Source organism: Xyrauchen texanus, chromosome 34 (genome assembly GCF_025860055.1).
Source record: "Xyrauchen texanus isolate HMW12.3.18 chromosome 34, RBS_HiC_50CHRs, whole genome shotgun sequence".
NCBI lineage: Eukaryota > Metazoa > Chordata > Actinopteri > Cypriniformes > Catostomidae > Xyrauchen > Xyrauchen texanus.
Window position 1 is genome coordinate 12,104,073 of NC_068309.1, and position 23,870 is coordinate 12,127,942.

The 23,870-nt window shown below is 37.7% G+C and overlaps 1 protein-coding gene across 1 annotated transcript in view; it reads right to left on the bottom strand.

Moving 5' to 3' along the window:
• Positions 1-19,542, bottom strand: part of mmp17a (matrix metallopeptidase 17a) — an 87,901-nt gene extending 68,359 nt beyond the window's left edge. The window contains exon 1 of the mRNA XM_052103908.1: positions 19,006-19,542. Within this exon, the coding sequence (XP_051959868.1) occupies positions 19,006-19,188 (183 nt within the window). The 5' untranslated portion in view covers positions 19,189-19,542. The remainder of the gene's footprint in view (positions 1-19,005) is intronic.
• Positions 19,543-23,870: the final 4,328 nt, after the last annotated feature.

Here is a 23,870-nt window from a genome sequence, read left to right on the forward strand (position 1 = left end):
TTTTTACATAATTTTGTTTATATGTGCTGCCCTGAAGGATCGTGAAATTTGTCTACTGCTGCGCTCTTTATGAAACTTAATGGCCAAATTAAAGCACATTAAAATCATCGCGATAATGACGATATTGGTCAATTTTACATTGTCAGCAAAATTATCTAGAGTATATTGGTAATATTCTATATATCACCCAGCCCTACAAGAGCGTGGAATCACTCCGTAAAGTCTTCTCCAGCACATCCCAAAGACTTTCAATGGGGTTAAGTTCAGGACTCTGTGGTGGCCAAATCATGAGTGAAAATTATTCCTCATGCCCCCTGAACCACTCATTCACAATTTGAGCCTGAATAATCTTGGCATTGTTGTCCTGGAAAATCCATTGATGGGATATCCTGGTGATTCATTACATTCAGGTAGTCAGCTGACTGCAGATCATAACACTGCCTCTAGAGGCTTGTACAGTGGGCATTATACATGACGGGTGCATTGCTTCATGTGCTTCCCTTCTTACCCTGATGTGCCCATCGCTTTGGAATAGGGTTAATCTGGGCTCATCAGACCACATGACCTTTTTCATTGCTCCACAGTTCAATCTTTATGCTCTCTAGCAAATTTAAGCAGTTTTTGCTGATTAGCCTCAGTAACAACGGGCTTTCTTGTGGCCACCCAGCTGTTTAGTCCCAATCCTGTAAATTCTCATCACATTATGCATGTGGAAATGCTCTTACTTTCACTTTTAAACATTGCTGTGATTTCTATTGTCAGTTTTTTACGATGTGACTTCATAGCGTTTTAGTGATCTCTGATCATCAAGATTTTTTTCCGACCACATTTCTTTCACGAAGCTGATGGTTCACCACTATCCTTCCAGGTTTTAATAATGCGTTGGACAGTTCTTAACCAAAGTACATCTCCTACGTTGTTTTGTTTGCTTGATGCAGGCCAGTAATTTACCACTTTGGAAACACAGTAACATCTTTTCCACAACCACGGGATACGTCTTCGGACATGGTTGTTGAATAAATGAGAAGCTACACACTGCATCAGTTAGGGTTCAAATAATTGTTGCCAGCTGAAACATATTAATCACTGCAATAATTATTCAATCATAGGCTCTTAATTATCTGCTTAATTAAATCCAAACTGCAACTTTTTTTTGGGCCAGGCAGTGTATTTATTTAATGTGCAGCAGAAAATCGTGAAAGTATGGTAGATTTATTTTAGAAAACAAAGAGGAACCTATACATCTCTAACATACTGACATTGGCCTCTGCGCCACACACACACACACACACACACACACACACACACACACTGTATATATGATTTAAAGCCAGTCTTATAGATCCTATATATTAATACTCTGTTTGGCAATGCTGAATATCTAGGGATCTGGGGCGTATCTTTCTTCAACTGAACACCCCTGCTTCAATCGTAGCTGTGCTTTAGGTAGAAAGCTGCCTATGTATCTACCTCCCCTCTGAGATTAAAAGAAACTGTCTGTATAAAATATTGCAAAAGGATTTATACTACATTTAGGGTGATGTGACTCACCCAGGTTGCCAGGGAATTGCTATGTGGTTGCTAGGGTGTTCCGACTGGTTGCAAGGACATTACTAGTGTGTTCTGTGTGGTTACTAGGAGTTTACTCAATGGCCCAAATCAAAAGAGCCCAATCTCATGTCTCTGTGACACTCCAGATATCTAGATATGGATCAGGTCCCTCCATTAAAAGTGTTTTCATTGTTTTCACCTGTGTTAAGGTCTGCCAGGTGAAAACCATATCTCAACAAGCAACACAATTTCAATAATTTTTTATTTCCATAACACAAAAATATAAGGTAAGAGGATTGAAAAACAAACAAGGTGAGAACAAAGAGACAGAATTGATTGAGAAAGAAAGGGAAATGGAGAATTTGTCAAATCTGTCTCATCAGAAACATCAGTGAACAGAGACTAATGGGCATCACACGCCATTAAATTTATGTGGAAACCACTTATGGACACATGCAAGCGGATTCATTAAACCCATTGAGGGGATCAATATGCCAGATCATTAAAACAGGCACCTTCTGTGTTAGACTAACAGCCTGGGATGATTTCATCCGCTTGCGGCTCAATAGGGGCCGATCTACATAGGAAAAAGAGGACATCAGATATGTGACCTGTCGGGCTGAGGGACTACAACTTATGAAGCAGAACCATCTGTCAACAGCAATGAACTGTGGGCCACCAGAGGTGATTGTATTTACGGAGCCTTGGCCATAGACTACATTAACCCTCATGTTGTGTTGAGATTGACATTACAGTTTATATATTTGGGTTCCCAGAGACTCCAAAGATGTAAATTAAAAATATAATTTTTTTAATTTATTTTAAAGTTATAGTTCACTCAAAAATTAAAAGTCTGTAATTTTTTTACTCGCACTTATGTCAGTCCAAGCCAGTATGATTTTATTTCTTCTGTGGAACACAAAAGATGTTTGACAGAAAGTTTAACAACCATTGTAGAGCGATGACAACTAACTGCAGCTTGTGCCATCCAATCAGCAAGGGGGCACTTCGACGATCCCTTTCTGCCTCACTTAATCAACATGGGATACTTTACTGGCCACTGCCTGGACAACTCACTGACCTCTCCTTGCATCATCTTGATTACAGGATGACTACACTCTCTTAAAATGTAATACATAAACAATAAATTAACGCCAACTATAGCCTTCTTCAGCCAAATATAAAAGGGCACTGCATCTATGTTCATTTAACAGTCAATTCGGTATGGATTTCAAAGACACGTAATCATTAATCTTACAGTTCAATCAATATGCTTTAGTTTTAAACCAACATCTATTTCATTAATACATGACGTGTATTACACATAGATAACTGATATTAACATTATATTCTTGCTGTATAGCCAGAGAGGAACTGGCTCCCCCAGCTGAGCCTGGTTTCTCCCAAGGTTATTTTTCTCCATGAACTAACATCTTATGGAGTTTTGGTTTCTTTGCCACAGGCCTTATAGAGAGCCCTAACCATCATAATCACTTGAAGTTGGATTCCTTTTGGTCACCCGTCTGACATGGCAGTAAGCCAAACCCCACAGAGGGATAGAATATCAAACGTCTGGAACAGTGCCCCCACTGGGATATTTATTATGTTACATCCAAAGCACAGTGGGCGGAAACATTGTAAATGTCGAAAAGACACACACCGTCTCTTGACAGACTCTACAATATGCTCTTAATAAAGCTCCAGAGAATCGAAATGGGAGAACATATTAAAGTGTCACTCTTAGGCTAGAAATATACTCTGCACAAGTACACAAACATGAATGCTTGGCCATCTAATTTTACCATACATCCATACATACAAATATACAAACCACAATACTCAAGGGGGCAAAGAGTTACCTTGAAATATCTGTGCCATTAAAACTGATGAGTTATTTAGGTAGCTTGCTATAAATGTTGATAGTTTAACTAAAGCTGTGTCTCAAATGATGCAGTACATTTGTGCACTTACATTATGCACATGGCCGTCTAGTGTATGAATTTTCAAAGTGTAGCATCATCTAAAATTGAACCCTAAAGTTTTTTGTACAACACAGTAGCATTTACTGTTTTTGAGCTGAATAAAGTGATGTTTCAAACACCTGTGATGTGTTGCAGCTAGATTTAGCACATTAGCTAACCTTAGTTCAAAACTTATCTCAAATAACGTACATAATCACACAGCATGAGTGATGGTAAAGCATTCAACTCACATTCGCAAGGTGCTGTCTTCACAGAGGTTTCCCTAGTTGCCACATTTACTATTAATTACAATGTTTTGTCAGGCCAGCATTGCGGCTAATTAACCCCACCCCTTCCACTACATAAGGCAAGCCTTAAGCCCTGAGTGCATGAATTGTCCAACTTTATATACTCCATTATTTCGGCTGAAGAAACACATCATACGGGAACTCCTAGTACTCTATTTTTCATTACATTTTCAATGATGTGAACACAATACTCACACTACTTGGCATAGAATAGTGCAGAAGTATGTGATTTAAGACAAAAGTTTAAAAGAAAATGAAAATGATCTCATCTTTTACTCACCCTCATGCTATTCCAGGTGTGTATGACTTTCTTTTTTCTGCTGAACACAAACAAAGATTTTTAGAAAAGTATCTCTGCTTTGTTTGTACATTCAATGCAACTCCAGCTGTTAAATTCAAATCTTCAGAAGCCATATTATTATCCTTTTTTTTCTAAAAATGTTGACTTTCTTCTCTCCTATGAGTTCTTGTTTTGTTTACATTCACATTCTTCGTACATATCACCACCTACTTGGCAGGGAGGAGAATTTATAGTAAAAAAAGAACTTACAATTAATCTGTTCCTCACCCACACCTGTCATATCACTTCTAAAGACATGGATTTAACCACTCATTGGTCATATGGATTACTTTTTATGAGTTGCCCTTATGTACTTTTTAGAGCTTCAAAGCTCTGTTTGCCATTCACTTGCAGTGCATGGACCTACAGAACTGAGATCTTCTTCTAAAAAATCTTTGTGTTCAGCAGAAGAAATTAATACACATCTGAGATGCCATGAGGGTGAGTAAATGATAACAGAATTTTCATTTTTGGGTGAACTATCCCTTTAACTTAAATACAATTTCTTAGCAAGATTGTCTTCAAACTGTTGCTCCTATATTACAGTTGTTGAAAGTCAGACAGTTTATGCTAATTCACACTATATAGTGTCCCTTCGTGCCTTAATATTGGTTCAAATATTTAGAAGTAAATTCCCAATATTACTGCATATGAAAAACCTTGTCCTTGCTTGGGTTTTATCTGTAGGGGGACACCAATGCGGTTCTAGACCAGCTGTTGCGATCAGCTACACCATTGTCATGGAGATGAACTTACTCCCACACACATACACACAAATACAAAGCCTGAGAGTGTTATGTCTAAAACAGAACTGAGGAATGGTGGCAACTGGGGCTGAAACCCCTGAGTGTTGAAAGGAGAAATTGTGTATTTATAGACGTGAACAAACAACCAAGAAAAAATTAAAAGTTACAGTCATCTTTAGAATGACTTTGTGCATGCTGTTCCGACTTTTGCGTTAGACTGTAACAAGTCACATTTTGACTACACAAAAAAATGGTGTAATAACATAATCAGTGTTTTGCTATATTGTTTACTCTCCATCAACCAAGGAAGCCTTTACTTTAGGGAATAACTTGGGTGAGAACATTCCCACACTGTTAAATTAGACCTTGGGGAATTGAAGGGAAAAAACAATACATTTGACAACATTTTCCATTCTTGTAAACGTATCTAAGCAAAACAAAAAACATATATATATACCACAAAATGAAGCAACTCTGTTATGAAGGCATAACAATAGCTTTTGTATTCTTTGGATCAATTATAGCAGCATATTCTAAACTCACCATTCTTATGTCTTTTTCCTCCATACAATGCATAAACACCTCCATTGGATGGGCCTGTTGCCATCAGGGAAAGTCTGTCATATCTTTATAAAGCCCAAAACAGAGTTTCAGCACTCATGATGTTAAAATGATTTATTCCGGGGCCCGGCACTACTAACAACTGCTCATTAGCTCATCATTACCCATCTTTTCTGAGGCTTCAAGAGTCATATGATGTAAGCATTGGGTCTTGCTGCAGGGCACTTCAAGAAAGAATAACCGCAGATGCTCTCTTTGAAGCATTAAATATATAAATATCCAGAAGGGGAGAACAGAGGTGACAGATGAGAAAACCAAACAGGAAAGTAACAGGCTCTCTAATGTTGCTTTTGCTAACCAAATGAGCTTAAACAGATAAGGTCAACACTGCAGTAAAATAATTTTGCGACATTGCCAAGAGCCCCCAAAGGTCCTGTTAGGTAAGGAAAAAATTAACAGACCACAGAGGAAGGAGCCTGAGATTTTACAATTCAACATTTAAATGTCAAGAAACATAATAGCATCTACAAAATAAGGTAAAGAGCTAAATTTAATGTTATTGTTTTAAGGCTTGGTATAAATTATATATCATATATATTATATCTCATTCTGGTATTGACAAATCCTTCAATTTTCTTTTTTAAAAGATTATTATCAATAAAGCAAAGGCTTATCTCTGAAGCCAAATGGGCACAAAAAGCAATAAAACTGTCATTGAGTGCTGTCCACACAACACTTGCAGACAATTTCTGACCTTTGAGATGATAAGAGACACATAGAAGAGACGTTATCTGCTGAAGCATTGATTAGACCCCTTCTGACACACTTTAATGTTGCCTTTGCAAGGTATCAATACAACCATGGCCCACTCTTAAAGATTATACAAATTGATTATGAGTTATATTTTGGCACTAACTTCAAAAATACTGAAGTTCTTATAGTCACAAGTTATTAGTATTGCTGATTTAATACTGACAAATCCTTGCACGCATTCCTTTTAATCTAAATAATTATGACTGATGCAAAAACATGCAAAAGAACTGATTGGTATGACAAAAATGAACATAAAATACTGTGCTTATTTATTTCCCTGAAATGTCCAATGAAACTTCTGGATATTTTTATTCATTGCACTGTATATTGGTAATTTACTGAAACAGATAATTAATTATATATTAACTTGGTAAGCTGATATCTACATGCAACCAGAACAGCGTACTTCCTGCCTACTATCTTAAGGTTACGAAGCAAATTGGGATTTGGCCTAGACCTCAGCAGTGTCTGACAAGCACTAAGGATAGTGCGTTAGCCATACGGAGCATATGTACCACATGCCAGAGATGATGAATGTATGGCTCAAGCCTTACACCAACTGCACATGCCTGTATACCTGCTAAGTAAAAATACACAAACAAAACAAATAATATTGACCAGGGAAGTTGTAACCCCTCCCCAATGTTTTTAGTGCCATTAAAGTTAAAGTTAAGTATGATTTAAAAAAATATAATAAATGACATCACTTCCTGTCCTGTTAGGTGCTTGTTTCTGAGTTTGGGGAGGATTTCCTTCCCAATGTCGCCTTTGGCTTGCTCACTGAGATTTTGTATGGCACTATTCTTTGAAAAGCTGCTTTGGAACAACATGTATTGTGGAAAGCACCATTCATGTCAGCTGAAATTTAAATCGAAAAGTGCAGAGGTCTAATAACTGAGGGCAATTCTATGTGGCCCGGCCATCAATGGATTTCTTTTTTAATGGTACATTTCTCTGGGCTACTGTGCCAAAATCTTCCTATCAAATCAAACCTGGACATTTCAAATAAAAATGGGGAAAATGGAAGGGACCGACCACCCAGCAGTAACTAAAAAAACATTTAAGGTGTATTGACTTGCCACATTATTTAATGGATGCTTATTTCCCATTTAAGCATAATCAAAGTTAACAAGACTGAGCCTCAGCTAGGGTAAAAGTTTGAGATAGGCAAAGAGGGAGGAAAAACAGAGAGAAGGGAAGATGGTAAACTATTCACTTTAGAACTCGACTGCTGTGAATATAAATGTGATTTGACACTTTATGTGTATTTCATCTCCCTGCATAACAGCTTAAAACAGAAATTAGCATAAAATCATTCATACAACTGCTACTTTTCTCTTCAGAACAAGCAACTGACCCAACTATTCATCATTTAAAAAAGAAAGTATTACCAATGTTTTAAATGTGAAAAGATAGCCTAAAGGTCCCTTTTAAGTAAATAAATGCATTAATAGGACATATGAGTAATTTAAAAATTCAGACACCCCACAAGAGGCTCCTGATAAATAAAGAGAAGAATGCATGTAATTATTTGCTTCCTTGGCTACTAATGGTACCGCAACATGCCCACTGATGTCTTCTACTTTTATGTTCATTGGTGGGCTCTTTGGCCATTTTAGAATTCCTTTTGAGACATGCAAATGTTATTACGTATGATGGAAGTGCAGCTTGGGTTAGTGTAGTCAGGCATGGTAGTGTGCCACCTGAATTTTTGTTGTATTCTTCTGTCTTGTCTCTTTATACAGCAGAAGAATACCATCAAGGCACAGCTGCTGCTACTGTAGGTGATGCTGGTTCTATCTTTTCAGCACTGTTTCCAGCTTTTGTAGCAAATATTTACCTAAAAAATGGCCTGAAACCTCATGATGGTGAAGAGGTTTCCATCCAGTTTGAAGTCCGCAACTCTATTACTGTCTGTAGTACAATCTCAGAAATAGCAAATGTGCCAATATGCAAAGAACGTCGAAAAAAGCAAGTTTGAGTAGAACAACCTACAGTAGTTCTCACTTCAACAAGTCAAATGATTTGGAGAGGTCAACAAAGGTCTTAAATATGTACATATGCTGTTCTTTAGACTTCTCTTGGAGTTGTGCCATAAAAATTAAGATGACTGCACCCCTGTTATGAAGCCAGATCTGTCAGGATGCTTTCAGTGCCAGAGCTGTTGTGTTTAGTAAGGAGGGGGTCCAAATCGGAGGCATAAAATAAGCATTTATGGTGCATTATCCTGCTGGAAGTAGCCATCAGAGGATGGGTGCATGGTGGCCATAAAGGGATGGACATGGTCAGAAACAATGCTCAGGTAGGCCGTGGCATTTAAACGATGTGCCAAGAAAACATCCCCCACACCATTACACCACCACCACCAGCCTGCACAGTGGTAACAAGGCATGATGGATCCATGTTCTCATTCTGTTTACGCCAAATTCTGACTCTACCATCTGAATGTCTCAACAGAAATCGAGACTCATCAGACCAGGCAACATTTTTCCAGTCTTCAACTGTCCAATTTTGGTGAGCTCTTGCAAATTGTAGCCTCTTTTTCCTATTTGTAGTGGAGATGAGTGGTACCCGGTGGGGTCTTCTGCTGTTGTAGCCCATCCGCCTCAAGGTTGTGCGTGTTGTGGCTTCACAAATGCTTTGGTGCATACCTCGGTTGTAACGAGTGGTTATTTCAGGCAAAGTTGCTCTTCTATCAGCTTGAATCAGTCGGCCCATTCTCCTCTGACCTCTAGCATCAACAAGGCATTTTCAGCCCACAGGACTGCCGCGATACTGGATGTTTTTCCCTTTTCACACCATTCTTTGTAAACCCTAGAAATGGTTGTGCGTGAAAATCCCAGTAACTGAGCAGATTGTGAAATACTCAGACCGGCCCGTCTGGTACCAACAACCATGCCACGCTCAAAATTGCTTAAATCACCTTTCTTTCCCATTCTGACATTCAGTTTGGAGTTCAGGAGATTGTCTTGACCAGGACCACACCCCTAAATACATTGAAGCAACTGCCATGTGATTGGTTGATTAGATAATTGCATTAATGAGAAATTGAACAGGTGTTCCTAATAATCATTTAGGTGAGTGTATAATAGTAGTTTTATTGATATTTGCCTTTTATCATAAGAAAAGTTACAGGGAACTGTTGAGGAGAGGCTGATAGAATATGTGCTTCATAGGAAGATTTGTAAGCATTCCACAGGATGCTGGATTTGCAGAAGTTGTGTGAGATTGGTTTATCTGTTGAAACGATATATGTGCATATTTGAAGACAATATATGATATTAGATTTATTGATATTTGCCTTTTTATCATTAGACAAGACAGTTGAAAGTTACTGGGAACTGTTGAGGAGAGAGAGGGAGAATGAAACAGTCGAGCACTTTAACATTATGAGCTCAAACGCATATGCCACAGCTCTGATATGCGGACCGTTTAAATGAGACTGTGTTGCACACCGGTCTATTATTGTAGTAGCAGGATGGCACATAACAATAAAATGAACCGTGACTGGCCGTTTACATGTCTCAGTCACTTCACATGCAATCAGGTGATTCTCAGTGCCCTCAAGAAACAATTCGGCCAAAATGTACATTCCCAATATCGGCCGATTTATCGGCCTCGACAATATATCGGTTGACCACTAATAAAAATTAACTTTACACATTTAATCAACAAAAATGTTCAACTAATTAATTATGGTTGTGCTCATGTAATGAAGTTTAATATAACAATTAATTAAGCATTCATTTAGCAGATGTCTTAAACAGTGCATTTACTACAGGGACAGTCCTACAAGAGCAACGTGGGGTTAAGAGCCCAAAACTGATGGCTTACTCGTTGCAGGAATTAAACCAGCAACTATCTAATTTCAAGACCTGTGCTTTATCCTGCACCACTTGTCACTGACATAAAATTGACAGTACTGACATAAAGTCGATACTGTGTAATACATTTAATTTAGTTAAGTAAGGTTTAAATAACAGAGATGAATTTGCCCCATCGATTTGACAGGCTCTGTTTAAATAGAACATTCTCCTGAAAACCAATACAAAGCCAATCTGCATTGTTAAAGGAACATCATATCACTACTTCGAAATATGGCAGTAGATTATTTAAAAAAAAAATTATGTAGCTTGCCAATTTTTCTGCCACATTCCCATTGATTGGGTGCAAGACAGGTTGTGATGTTTAAGATGCATGTCAAGAGACAAAAAGTATTTTAACTTTAGTTGCTGTTCAGTTAACCTTTGTGTGTCGATAAAAGTTACTCAGAGGTCCTTAGAGGACAAAAATGTCTGTGTCAAAAAACTGCCATAATAATATTATAAATGTATATAATTTTCCACTTTTATTGAGTTAATTTTTTTTAACCAATATCAGTCCTGATCATAACTACCAAATATTTATACATTTTCAGGATTTTAACTCTTTAAATGCCAGTTTGTTTACATAATACTACATTTTGAAGTCAGGACTCTGGAATGAAAGCATAATATCATAGAATTCATGATATTATGGTTTAATGGCACTGGGATTAAATACTGCAGTTTTAATGGGTTTCAATGGGGACATTTTTGTCCTGAAGGTCCAGAGTGTAACTATTTTGTGTACACATTGTATTATAGATGTATTATAGGAACTGAGGTTGAAATATCAAAATTCCCCCCAAAATACACACCTTTGGCAAAGTTTTGTGTTGCATTAACACAGCCAAAATGATCGAGGAAACAAAAGGTAAAAGTCAAAACTGTCACGAAGGTCGCACAAGGGTTAAAAAGCATTTCTCAAGCACATCTGAAAAGACACTTTTTTTAATCAAAGCAAAAGCAGCTAACTCATTTTCAGCATGAAAAATGTATTTTAATAATTTCAGTGAAAGAGGGTTTATTAAAACCAACATTGATTTAATTTCTTAGAGTGAAACACATTGCTTAAAGGATAAACACAACAGAGTAGTTTTCCAAGCAGAGTCTGCCATCAATCCATAATGGAGTCAGCAAATTATTTTTTAATCAGTTTTATTGCCAAATGGACAGATTACCTCCTGTCTAATCTGTAGTTTTTACTTAGAAATATGAGTATATTGAAAAAATATGCCTTAGAGAAAACATTGCTACTGGCTCAAACATGCTTTTCCATCCCTCTCCCATTCTCACAGGGACCAGACGGAAAAGAAGCCATGCCATTTAAGCGTCTTGAATATATTTTTTTCTGCACATCAAAAGTCTTCACTCTGCAAACTGATTTCTCTGGCACTCCTTGCATCTGAGAAGGCTTTTCTTCCATCTCTCTTTGCCTCGCTCTGTCATCTCGTTAGGAATTGAAAAATGCAAATGAGAGACAAACTACAGGAGCACCTGCTGCGTGCCTCTGAAAGACCTGGAAAATGAACTTACTAGGCCATAATGGGGGTTGTCACCGAAATCTACATGGCACCTTTTAAAATAAATGGGTCTGTTACCAATATATCAACAAAAGGGATGGTGGTTGACCTAAAAAAATGAAAGAAAAGCAGCTTTCTCATGAAGTGTTTTAACAATTTTGCAAGCAATTTAAGAAAAGATCTATTGTTGCTTTTTTTGGTTTCTTTGGTTGTACTTTATGGTTGTCTGTTGCTAGATGTTCTCTTTTCCTCATGAGTTATTTTGAGCTGCAAAGAAACATGCCAACACTACTCCAAAACCACAGAAATCTGTTGAGTCTGTTGGTCATTTGAACAAGCCATGGTAAAGATGCCCTTGATCTCAGGCTGCCTGTGGAGTATAGGGGTATCCATCAGCTAAAATAAGACCAAAGGGTGCACATGGAGTTGATTTGGGGTTTTATTTGGAGGAACTTTGACTGGAACAGCATTGGTTCTCATGTGCTGAATTCAGTGTGATCCAATGGAAATTATGTAATATTGCATGCAGCTTTAGTGCAAAGAGACGACCTTCTTGCTTCCTTTACCACATAGTTTGATCTGTTACTACTGGCAAGCTTGCTGCTGGCATGGTGTCCCACTCTTTTTATTCCTTCATGCATTTTACTTATTACAGGGCACTGTTTTCTTGAGGTTTATATATTGAGGCTTTCAGTATAATCACTACTCTGGTCAGCAGTGTTCTGACCAAGAAGGGCCTATACCAAAAATATCATTACTGTGCATATAGACTAGCTATTTTAAGTGTTTCTTTTGCCAACGTACAAGTAAAATAAAATGCTACCGTGTTTCTTCAAAATAGATACAGGATACATTAAGTGCTCAAGTGTTGTAGAGTGTTTAAGTGCAAACTAGCTATACTGCATGTTTCATCTACTATTACATGTAAATTATGTCATCTACATACCATTCTTCAATTATGTTACATGTACTTAAAGGTGAAGTGTGTAACTAAATGGAATTGCAAAATTGATGACATCACAGGTTTTCTGAATATTCCCAACTGCCATTAGTCAGACAAATTAGTCCTGCCCCAAACCTTAGATCATTTACCCTGAAACGATCCCCTGGCATTAAAATGAATGGGAGAAATCAGAACACAAAGTAGAGCAAGTATCGCCTGGTCTAAGGAAGCACAATTTATGACAATGTACCATTGATGTCAGATTTTACTGCTTAATCTTGACCAACCATTGTGGAGATTTCAGTCTTTCCCCATTCAAGTAGTTTGAAGCTATACTTTTATGCCGTTTGTATCCACTGAAAATAGCTGCCCGGGAGTGTTCCCAAGATGGCAGCAGTGGGGAATGATTTATCTTTAAGGTCATGCATTATACTTTTTCTACCTTGTTTTCTCAACAAAACTTATCTGGACAAATAAAATTATCTTGAGTTTTTCTCGAGTTATCATGACAGAACATGAACGGGTGACCTCTAAAAAGTTCCTAATAAAATGCCCGATGTGGTCTTCTACTGTTGTAGCCCATACGCCTCAATTTTCCATGTGTTGTGCAGTCTGAGATGCTATTCTGCTCACTACATTTGTACAGAGTAGTTATCTGAGTTACCTTAGCTTTTCTGTCAGCTCAAACCAGTCTGGCCATTATCCGTTGACCTCTCTCATCAACAAGACATTTCCGTCCACAAACCTGCCACTTACTAGAGGATTTTTGTTTTTGGCACCATTCTGAGAAAACTCTAGAGGCTGTTGTGTGTGAAAATCCCAAGAGATCAGCAGTTACAGAAATGATCAAACCAGCCTGTCTGGCACCAACAATCATGCCATAGTCTAAATCACATTTTCCCCATTCTGATGGTTGATGTGAACATTAACTGAAGCTTCTGACCCGTATCTTCATGATTTTATGCATTGCACTGCTGCCACACAATTGGCTGATTAGATTATCACATATAATATAATAATAGGGCTGAAACGATTAGTTGATTAATTATCGATAAAACTTTTAATTGTCGAATTGTTGTTTTATCTCATTTAACGTAACATGAGATCACAGTAAACTCCAATGATGACACGTGAGAGCAGCACTGCAGTTCTCCCCTGATTGAGAAGAGGAACAATTAAACAGGTCACAGTCCAGATGCACTCTAAACTTTCCAAACAGCATCAGGTGATGTAGATCACAAAGTATGAGGGAATTATATGTCCTGATTTAAGGGGGAGAGATTGAAACTTCACCCGGCTGAGGCACACTCTGTCACGTGGATGCTCGTCCCTTGAGCGTGCACGCTTAATGCAGCTAGATTATAACGTGATGGTTCGTGACTTATTGAATCATGATATGTGTCACTGTGCGTTTCTTGTCGTGAAGAAAATTGGCAATATGCAGCTTTATTAAAAAGAGAGATTTTGTTTTTTTGTGAGTTAAAGATGGATTGAAGTGAACAAACAAGTGAAAGAGGGTAGTCTTCACCCCATTATACACTGCAACAAAATACGTTTTTGATTTGTTTTTGTTTTGGCTTGTTTTCCTAAATAATATCAAAAATTCCTTTAAAACAACGTACATTTTCTTTAGCAGCTATACAGCAGAAGAAAAAAATTGTTATCTGAGAATGTTGACTATAAAATAAAAAATAATCTAAAAATCCTTTAAAAAAAGATGCATTCACCTGAGAAGCAGGATATACAGCATTAAGACTTGCTTTTAGGGAATAGCTCTTGAATATAAGTATATTTTGTCATTACTGCACTCATAGAAGTATAACGAAGGGAAAAAATACACTTGTATACAAAATACACTTATATTTAAGATACATTCTCTTAAAGCAAGTCTAAATATCTTATATGTTGTTTCTCAAGTAAATGTATCTTGTTTTAAGGATTTTTATACAATTTTAAATGGAAAACAAGACAAAAACACTTGATAACAATATGATTGTTAATACAGTGAATGTCATTTAGAGGTATTTTTAAAAGATGATTTTGTCATCTTTATTAGCATGTTTAATACAATCTTTTAAGTGGGGGCACAAGCTGAATAATCATTAAGAGCCAATGATTAATCGATGCAATAATAGCCAAATAATCGATAGATTCATCGATTATCAAAATAAACGTTGCAGCCCTAATGAATAAGTAGGTGTACAGGTATTCCTAATAAATTGCTCAGTGAGCATATCAAAATGTGATAAAAACCCTACTAATGAAATGAACTAATTTTAATGTATTTAAGAATGGCAGAGCGAACTCTGCACACGTCTGGTATGTTGGATGTTTCTGCTCAGGTGGCCAAAGGTCTGCCTTATAGAAACAAAAAATCAGAGAGAACATTTATCCTCACCATGCCAGATCTATTCTCATTCACACCACTGACACCTCTCCAAAGACCCTGTTACTGAAATAATTTCCTCGTCCCAAATCTGCACCCCCAAGATGACTGCAATGGAATAGAGGTAAAAACAAATCCAGAACAGCAACAGAAAGTAGGACATACACCCAAGTATATGCCAATCCAGCACCAGAACACTTACCACATCCTGCCAAATGGTTATGTTCTCCTCTTATCAGTGAGAAAATGCCAAAGGGAGCGCAATCCATCATGCACAATTAATGGAATATTTAAAACAAAAAAAAGTGATTTGCTACAGCTGCCATTCAATCTACAGTACATTAATCCAGACAGACAGGTCTATCCCGGCCAAAGAGAAATGCTATTGATTTCATGTTTGCCAGTTCTCTAAATTGTGCGGCCCTCTTTTTGTTTGCAGTGCTCTTTTACTCATCCATTTATCTTCCTTTCTTTCTCTTGATTACTCTGCTAAGGTACCCGTGCTGGCTTTTGGCCACCCCCATTCGGATGTCAATTTCTGGCCTGCCCCACTCATGCTTAAGTCTTTCTGAGTAATTAGAAGTGAGAGCCAGTGAGTGAGCACAATGGTCATATTGACTGTGGATGATGGACAGGCTCATAACAGTACAGGAGGCTGAATCTCTTTGGCACTGGCGAGGAAGTGTCACTCTGGTATAATGTGTGGTATGTACGGTAATGAGCATGGCAGGCAGAGTGAAAAATGCAGGAAATATTGTTTGGGGGGAAACAGCCCATGTGCTCCTGCATGCATCTGTTGACAGGTCCAGCTGGTGCTCTTGTTAAAGACATTACAGCACTTTGACTCACATGATTTCAAGGAAGAAAGCATCAAATGCTGCATTATTACCTTGGCATAAAAAAGGACAGGCATAACTAAAATTTAATGTGTAAAATTTAACACAAAAAGGTTATACAATTATGTAAAAAGCAATTTTTTTGCACAATAATTAAATTCTTAATGTAAAGATATGTTTCAATTTAAGGGGAGGGAAGCAACCAATCTGGTCTCATGAAGAGTTGTAATAAGCAATGGTAAAGCAATGGTAAAAGCAATGGTAAAATCATAAGAAATAGTTTAAGTAGGCTTGTACAATATGTTCAACATTTATTCCCATAGAGAAATATAAATGAACCAACTATCAATGTTATCACTATTTAATTTTTCTAAATGTAACCCCTGATACAAACCTAACCATAATGTCTGTCACCCAATGAAATTAAAGTTATGTACCAAGAAATAATGAGAAATATCAGAGTTTTTAACAAGCATTATTATTTTTTTCCCCAAAGTTTAAACACTAACTTAAACCCTAAACTTAAACCTAACCATAAAGTCTACCTAAACCCTAAACTTAACCATTGTTTTAAGAGGAAATTGACTGTTGTGTACCATGGAAGAAAGAAAAAAATTGGGTTTGGAATGAGATGAGAGAAGTGCACTACAGGTTACTGACATACAGTCATCAGTCATTTGTATAGTAAATAAGTTTAGAACCAAATTTGTTTATTGATGTTTCCTTTAAAATCTAGTGTTGGACAGGAGGATAGCTAAAATGTTTTGCCTGTATTGTATCAATTTGAAATTCGGTTTGTTAATTGGTTGGTCTCTATGGGAATAATAGTTGTACCTTTTCAATTTATACATCTTGTGCAAATTATTACGAGTTTTCTATGTTGTATGCAATGAGAGGTCCACCACGTTGCAGGGGCTTGCAGGCCTTAGGTATTCTTTCCACAATGCGGATGGAAAACTGTTCTAAAACACTCTGATAATGATAATGTTTTCTGTCACTACTGAATCTACAATGCCATGGCAAAAGAAATTATGTTTTAGCGAGTTGTGAACTAAATGTGATGAGAATGACTGGGTAAATCATAAAAAGACAACAAATAGACAACAAATCTTTCTATTGTGACATACTGTACCTGCTAGTTGGGCACAACAACAAACATAAATTATACTCCCTACTACTGCCTTGACATGGCCCATTCTGTGCAGTCAGAGCAACAGCCTTAAACCCAGCCAGCATGCCACTCACCCATCTGCTCCATCACGTTCCCCTTATTTAACACCAGTCCACCCCAGCCCAAAGATACCTCGCCATCTGTCCAGTCTCCCATGGCTTTTACTTTCTAAAAGCATCAGCTGTGCTTGAAAGATGACGCTGTGGCATCAGTCCACAGAGCATCCCAAAATTTGGACCCCCTAGCTTTCATTCAAGCATGAGTGGTCAAGGCCGCTTAGCTAATAACAGTGAAGTGCTTCTGGTTGGGGTTTTATCATATGGATACTGTAAGAAAGGGTGGGGTGAGTGCGGATATGTATTGTGGAATAAGTGTCTTGCTGGTAGTGCCATGTCATCCGCTCTCACCAAGGGCTGTAACCCATCAAATTTACACAGTGGAGATCCTTTTCAGAGTGTCTGAACAACTTTTAACAATCAGAGGTTTGATGACATGCAGTGTCACACACTGGCAGACATCAACAGCCTCATTATATGTGTAGGTCAACTGCTCAGTAGTGTCAGATTAGATTTGTAAGGGTCATTACCAAAGGTGGTTCTTATGGCGCCCTTCATCTCATTCTGATTCACTTGCAGGTCTAAAACAAAAACGTATTGGAAGTTTTTGTGTGTGGCTTTGCAAGGTTAGGCAAGAGATGAATTACCTGAGAAATCTGACTACAAGTGATCAATACCCATACTTTATGAATACCTCTTAGAAACGATTGGAATTTAATGATAAAAGGATATTGATCAAACAATTCATTTCTTTGAAGAGAAAAGAAAAATAAAATACAATAGAATGACTCAACAAGAAAGTGCTGGAGTTCTTGTGTAAACAGATTTTTCTTCTTTAGCTTACGTAAATCCAAGAAAGATGCACACGCTAATCTGAGTTTCATAGAAGAATAGAGTTTAAAGAAAAGTTCAAGGGATGTTTAACAACTGGAAACCAAGTTTTACATTTAAACCAAACATTTAACCAAAACTTTAACCAAAATCCTTAAAACTGAAGTTAAGTGATTTTATGCATGTCAAAGCATTATTTAGCATTAAATACGTACACAGTGCTGTGGTTTTTCTTTTTTGACCCTTACCTCAGTGCTGCCCTAATTTAACCATTTCTGTTGAGGAAGTACTAGTGCAAGGGGAGGACATGCTATTTCAGTATAGTTTCAGAACTATGGACAGGTTAGCTGATCACACAAATCTATTTAAATAAAGCAACAATTTCATGTAGTCACATTCTCTTTCTTTACTCCCACTACACTTGCTCCCCAAAAGGACAGATGTGCTGCCATACAGTGCACGTTCTCTCCAAAATTAAGTGCGCGTGAAAATGTCATAAAACCGATTTTGTCCAAGAGCGTAAGCAGCATGAAAATAAATTTCTGAGGAAACGAAGCATTGGAGATGTGTTTGAGTATGACTAAATATACAGACAAACACAAAAATAGCCTAACGCGCTCTGCAGCCTTGTATCTAGGAGCCTGAAGTTCCCACATTCTCCTATTTATATTGCGTAAACGGAACATGCAAAATACGTTTTGCAGAAATACAGCCTACTCGTCTGGAAAATGATCCGTCTGCAAGGTCTATTTGTCGACAACTGAGCTGAGCGCAAATGTGTGAATGAGATACGATGTTTATGTAAGTTACTTCATAATTGAAATAAATTAGCAACTCGATAATTAAGACTTTCGATTTGGTTTAACTGATATTCACAGAATTGGTTCAGGGGTAAAGTTGAATTTTTCTGTTAAGCCAGACGTCTATTCAAACGTGTGGGATTGGAAGAGTAACTGAATTTCCACATTATAAGACATGTTTACTATGTAGGATATAATTATCAATACCCAGAGGCCACTATTTTTTCTTTCACGTCTTTTAAAAAAAATTAAAAAAAATGTTTTATTGTCGTTTAAACGATAATTATAAGTCTGATTACAGGCTTGAAAGAGCACCTACCACCCCCATATCCATCTGCTCGGCTGTAATAGATGGGGCCGCCCGAGTTTGGGATAGAAACCAAAGAATTGGAACAAGAATCATCTCTGGGTAAATAATCCAAATGCTCCAGGCGGAATTCCACTTTCGAGAACTGAGAGACTTCATATTTTCATCGCTCCCGTGTCTTTCCGACCGCCGCATCCACCGTATAGATCCCGTGCATATAAAGGTCCACAAGAAAGCTTGAAAGTCAAACTACCTCACTGTTGTTCGCAAACACATGAAACATATTATATAGAGCCACATGTGTCGAGGATGACAAAACAAAGAGCGAAAGATCTCCTCAGGAATCCGCGTCTTCATCCGATATATCATTAATTGTGGTCATCACGATTTACCAAATGGAAATCTATGAAGGATGAGTCGTTGTGGTATTAACTTCCAAAGATCCAAACTCAAACATCTGCGTTCAGTTCTGAGTTGTAAAAGGGTCGCAGACTGTGGTGAATACAAATCTTTGAGATCAGTGTATCTGCTGTCAGAGAAGAGCTGACGCGCGCTTCGCGCCGAACATAGCAGATTGAAGCGCGGCAAGCGCGCGGAGAACTTGTATAGTTCTCAGATGGGAGGGGTGGCTGCGGGGGCACTGTCGTCCAATTCAAACACCACTGACTGCCATAGAATTAATAACGAGCCCTTTCCATTTTCCGCTTATAAAATAAAAAAATACAAAAAAGTCCACACATGGATCTTATTAAAGTTATATAAAAGTTGTTATATAATATGTTATCTTAACAATATTGTTCATTCGGTAATTCCACATACAGTTTCCATGTAAAATTATATGGTATTGCAATTAGCAATAACAACAATTGAGTGTAATCACAAATAAAACAAAAATAATTATGAAGTAGGAGAGACCAGGGTTAGTTGGCAAAATTCTTTGTTGAATATCCCTGGTGGAACAAACATTAAGATAACCCAACTACTTGCAAATTAAAGTTCTTGAGTGAAAAACAAACAAAACACATTCTGTCACAAACTATTGCCTAAATGTTGTTAATTCATGACTAAAGTTATGTTGTGCGATCGTGGCACCCAAACACGGGTTGTTGGCACAGTGTTAAGGCTATATTTTGATTTATAGATTTAAAAAAAAAAAAAAAATCAAACCTACACCACTGAATAATATGTTTTTTATTTATATGCTTAATTTATGGTTTGTCATTCCTTTTAACCCTTTCTATTAAGGTTTAACATTTTCGTAATCATCTGCATAGTCAGTATTCTTAAAATGTAACATTTTTGTGTGTAATTTTTCAATGTTAAAACATTTCTCCTATCCCAGCTTGCCATTCGTAGGTGGATTTCCCTGATAAGTGTGAACACTGTGCCACCACTGTGGCGCTTTCAAACATTAGCTGTTTCTCAGTGTGTGTTCTTGAGTTCATGTGGACTCATTCAATGCCATTATCCACCGAGGTTGTTGAATCTACAAATCAGAGCATATCTCAAAACTTGCATAGATGAGTTCTTTGTCCTTTTTTCCTTCCGAGTTCAATTGATCAATGTAGCCACCTGTAGGTAAGGAGAATGCAATTCCAGAAACAGACACAGACTCATGGCCGGTTCTAAGGGGAGCGAGGGAGGCATTGCCCCCCAGATTTTTCTTTTCTTAATTTTTTTTCTTTCTTTCTTTTCTTATTTTTCTTATGCTAATGGATCATTTGAATGTTTGCATAACATAACCAACTACATGTACAAGCTTGTTAAAGTGTGATCAAAATGCTCGGTATAGTTAAACTGATAGAGTGTTGTATATGCACTACAAAATCTGGTGTGCGAGTCTTGAAGAGCACGCATGATGAGATGTGAGCTGAAAGTGTCATAGAAGTACCACAAAATGAAGTGGTTGCTTCATCTGGCTGCATTTATCCCTCTCCTCTGCTGATTAGCCCGATTGGGATTACCCTGCCCTCCTCCTCTTCACACTCCTCCCTCCTTTTCCTCAGGCCGGGCTTCTGGCTGTGCCTGCCGGCAGGCTTGTCACCGTCTCTGGAGTTGGGGAGGGGGACACAGGGAGGGAAAAGAATAAAAAAGAAGAGGGAAAGGGTGAGGCAGAGTGACAGTGAGAGAGATAAAGGAGAGAGAGAAAAAAAGACACACCGTAGCCTGGTCCTCGACCATTCCTCCACCCTCTGGGGGATGACAGCCTCTCCTCCCCAGATGGACAGCAACGAGTCCTCTGACCCCTGGTGGATGGAATGACCCTCCACATTCGGGCGGCCGGTAATGAGATAATATTTAATTAAACAAAAAGAAGCAAACATAAATGCACACATGTGTGTGGCTCTCTTTTTCCCGAACTGCCGCATCCGGCTGCATTTATCCCTCTCATCGGCTGATTAGCCCGATTGGGGACAAGGTGTGTGTAGTCACAGCCCGGCCCTGCCCTACTCCTCGTCACACTCACATTTGCTTTTTATGACACTATCAGTTACTTTTAGGTTTAAGGTTTAGGTTAGGGAGGTCTGTTTTGTTGATTTAATTCTCGATAAATCATTTACCTTTAAAACTCCATCTGTTTGGGAGAACATTTCACTTGATTTTAGTGCCACAGTGGATATTTCACTTCGGATCTGCCCTGAGAAGTGTAACAAACCACATAATTTTATTTGGCAACAGCATTGCCACAGTCAAGCAGTGTTCATTGCATGGGAGGCACTCACAAATTGCGATGTCAGAGCACCCAGCCCCTTGAGACATAAAGATTAAAAAAAATTCTAAATAAGCTTTGAAGAACGTTAGTAATGTTGTTGATTTTGTGAATTGTTTTCTGAGGTTTGCTGCCAAACCTTGCTGTTGAGTAGATGGATGAAATCAATAAAATTCATAATTAATATTTGCTCAGATGACATTATTTTTATTATCATTATTATTTATTTATTATTATTTGCATCATTATCATTGCTGGTTTTATATGATGGTCGGAACATCACACAGCGGACTGTGTGATAATCCATTTGAAAATGACTGACCTCTGGTCTGTCATCTGTCATTTGTCGGATGCAGTAAAAAGGCGGCATCAGTCCAGTAAGACAAAAGGGTACTTTTCAAGTTTAAATAAAAATGTAAGTAAAAAGTACTTCATTTTCTTTGGAAACGTAAACAAGAACAAGTATTCCATTTAAATTGCACTCAAGTAAAGTACAAATCGCAAAAAACAATACTTATAAGTTCGCAAACACATGAATATAATAAGTATATTATAAGTAATAATACTTATTACTTTACACCCCTGCCGGTCTCCCCCATACAGCAAGACTAAAAAGTTTCCAAAAAGGTGACAATTTTCTTCTTCTTTAGTTATTAAACTGTTTTTCAACTGCTCTAAATGTCAAAATATGCATAAAAGGCTCACAAATAGTGCTACTAGAACTCCCTCCATGAGTGAACCTTACTACCTCGGGGTAAGACATGGATCATGGGGAATGGCACACCTGTCAGACCGACAAAAAACACTTATCACTTAATCACGAATTATGGCTTTAGACATAATGCTCATTTCAAGGAACATAACCCTGCAATTTAATGCAAATATGTGAAATATTGGGCATTGGCCTCAAGTAATGAAGAATAGGAGTGGTAAAGCAAATCTGTTGATTGAACAACACCATGTAATGGAGACTTTCGTGTTGGGACATGAAGCATAAAAATAGAGGGTGGTTTGAAGGTGAAAGGAGATTAATGGAGATTGTGTGGGGAAAATGAGAGGGCCAGCTTGACTGAGGAGCGCTGGTATCAAATGCGCGACAGCCTCTCGCTCGTGTGTGTGGATAATCAAACCCTGAGCTCGAACGAAACATCTGTCAAGAAAATACAGCAACATCAGTGTGAAGATTATCTGGGGTCTTAATTCAATCGAATTACATCTCTTTACGCAGGCGTCCTGTGATTACCGGCTTCAAAGTTGATGTATTGAATAGATACAGCATTGCTGAGTCTACGCTAAGCTAATTTACTGTACTTAATCCAGTTAACATAAGGTTTAATAGAATGTCTAAACAACTCACTGCATTGCATATATTTTATAAAGACAGAAACAGCATCTTATATATCCAATTTTGCACATTTTAGAATAATTTAGTGTCATTCTGACGTTGGGAATAAATTAAATTGTACCGTTCACTGTTATCACTCTTTTCAACCTGACAAGTCAGGGTGAAGAGCAGATAAATACAAATAATATGTAGAATCATATTATATTCTCTAGGCAAAACAGACAATAGATGGAAAGTTTGGGCCGCATGCTTTTCTATACAACCTAAGGACCATTAAAATTCCCGAAGAGCCTCTTTTCTGGGCTGAGAGAGGAAGCTAATCAACATTCATGATAAATGGATACAAAATGGATATATGTTGAATATAAAGTTTAGACTTCATCTGACTTTTAGGCATTCCAGTTTCTATTCAATATCCAAAAATATTAGCACTGCAGAAGTCTCCACCTATCAATCAATATTTATGCATTTAGCAGTGCAGGAATACAGCTCAGTAGCTTTGTCTTTAAAGAGTATTAGAATCAGACTGTATACTAGTGTACATTCAGAGGAGCATACTGACAGCTTATTAAACATACATAGAGTATAATTTTGCCAGAAGCAAACTCCTTCGATTGCTCACACTCTATACAGAGCTGTTTTCCCCCAGCTCATTACAATTGAACTTCAAAAGACACCATAGAGAGCAAAATACAGTTTCAAAGGCATGATAATCACAATTTTACTAGTAGGGTGTACTTGCAGTTCAACAGAGTGTAACATGTCTATGTCATGTATTAAATATTGTATAACTGTTGTACATTTGGTCCAGAATAATAGGCA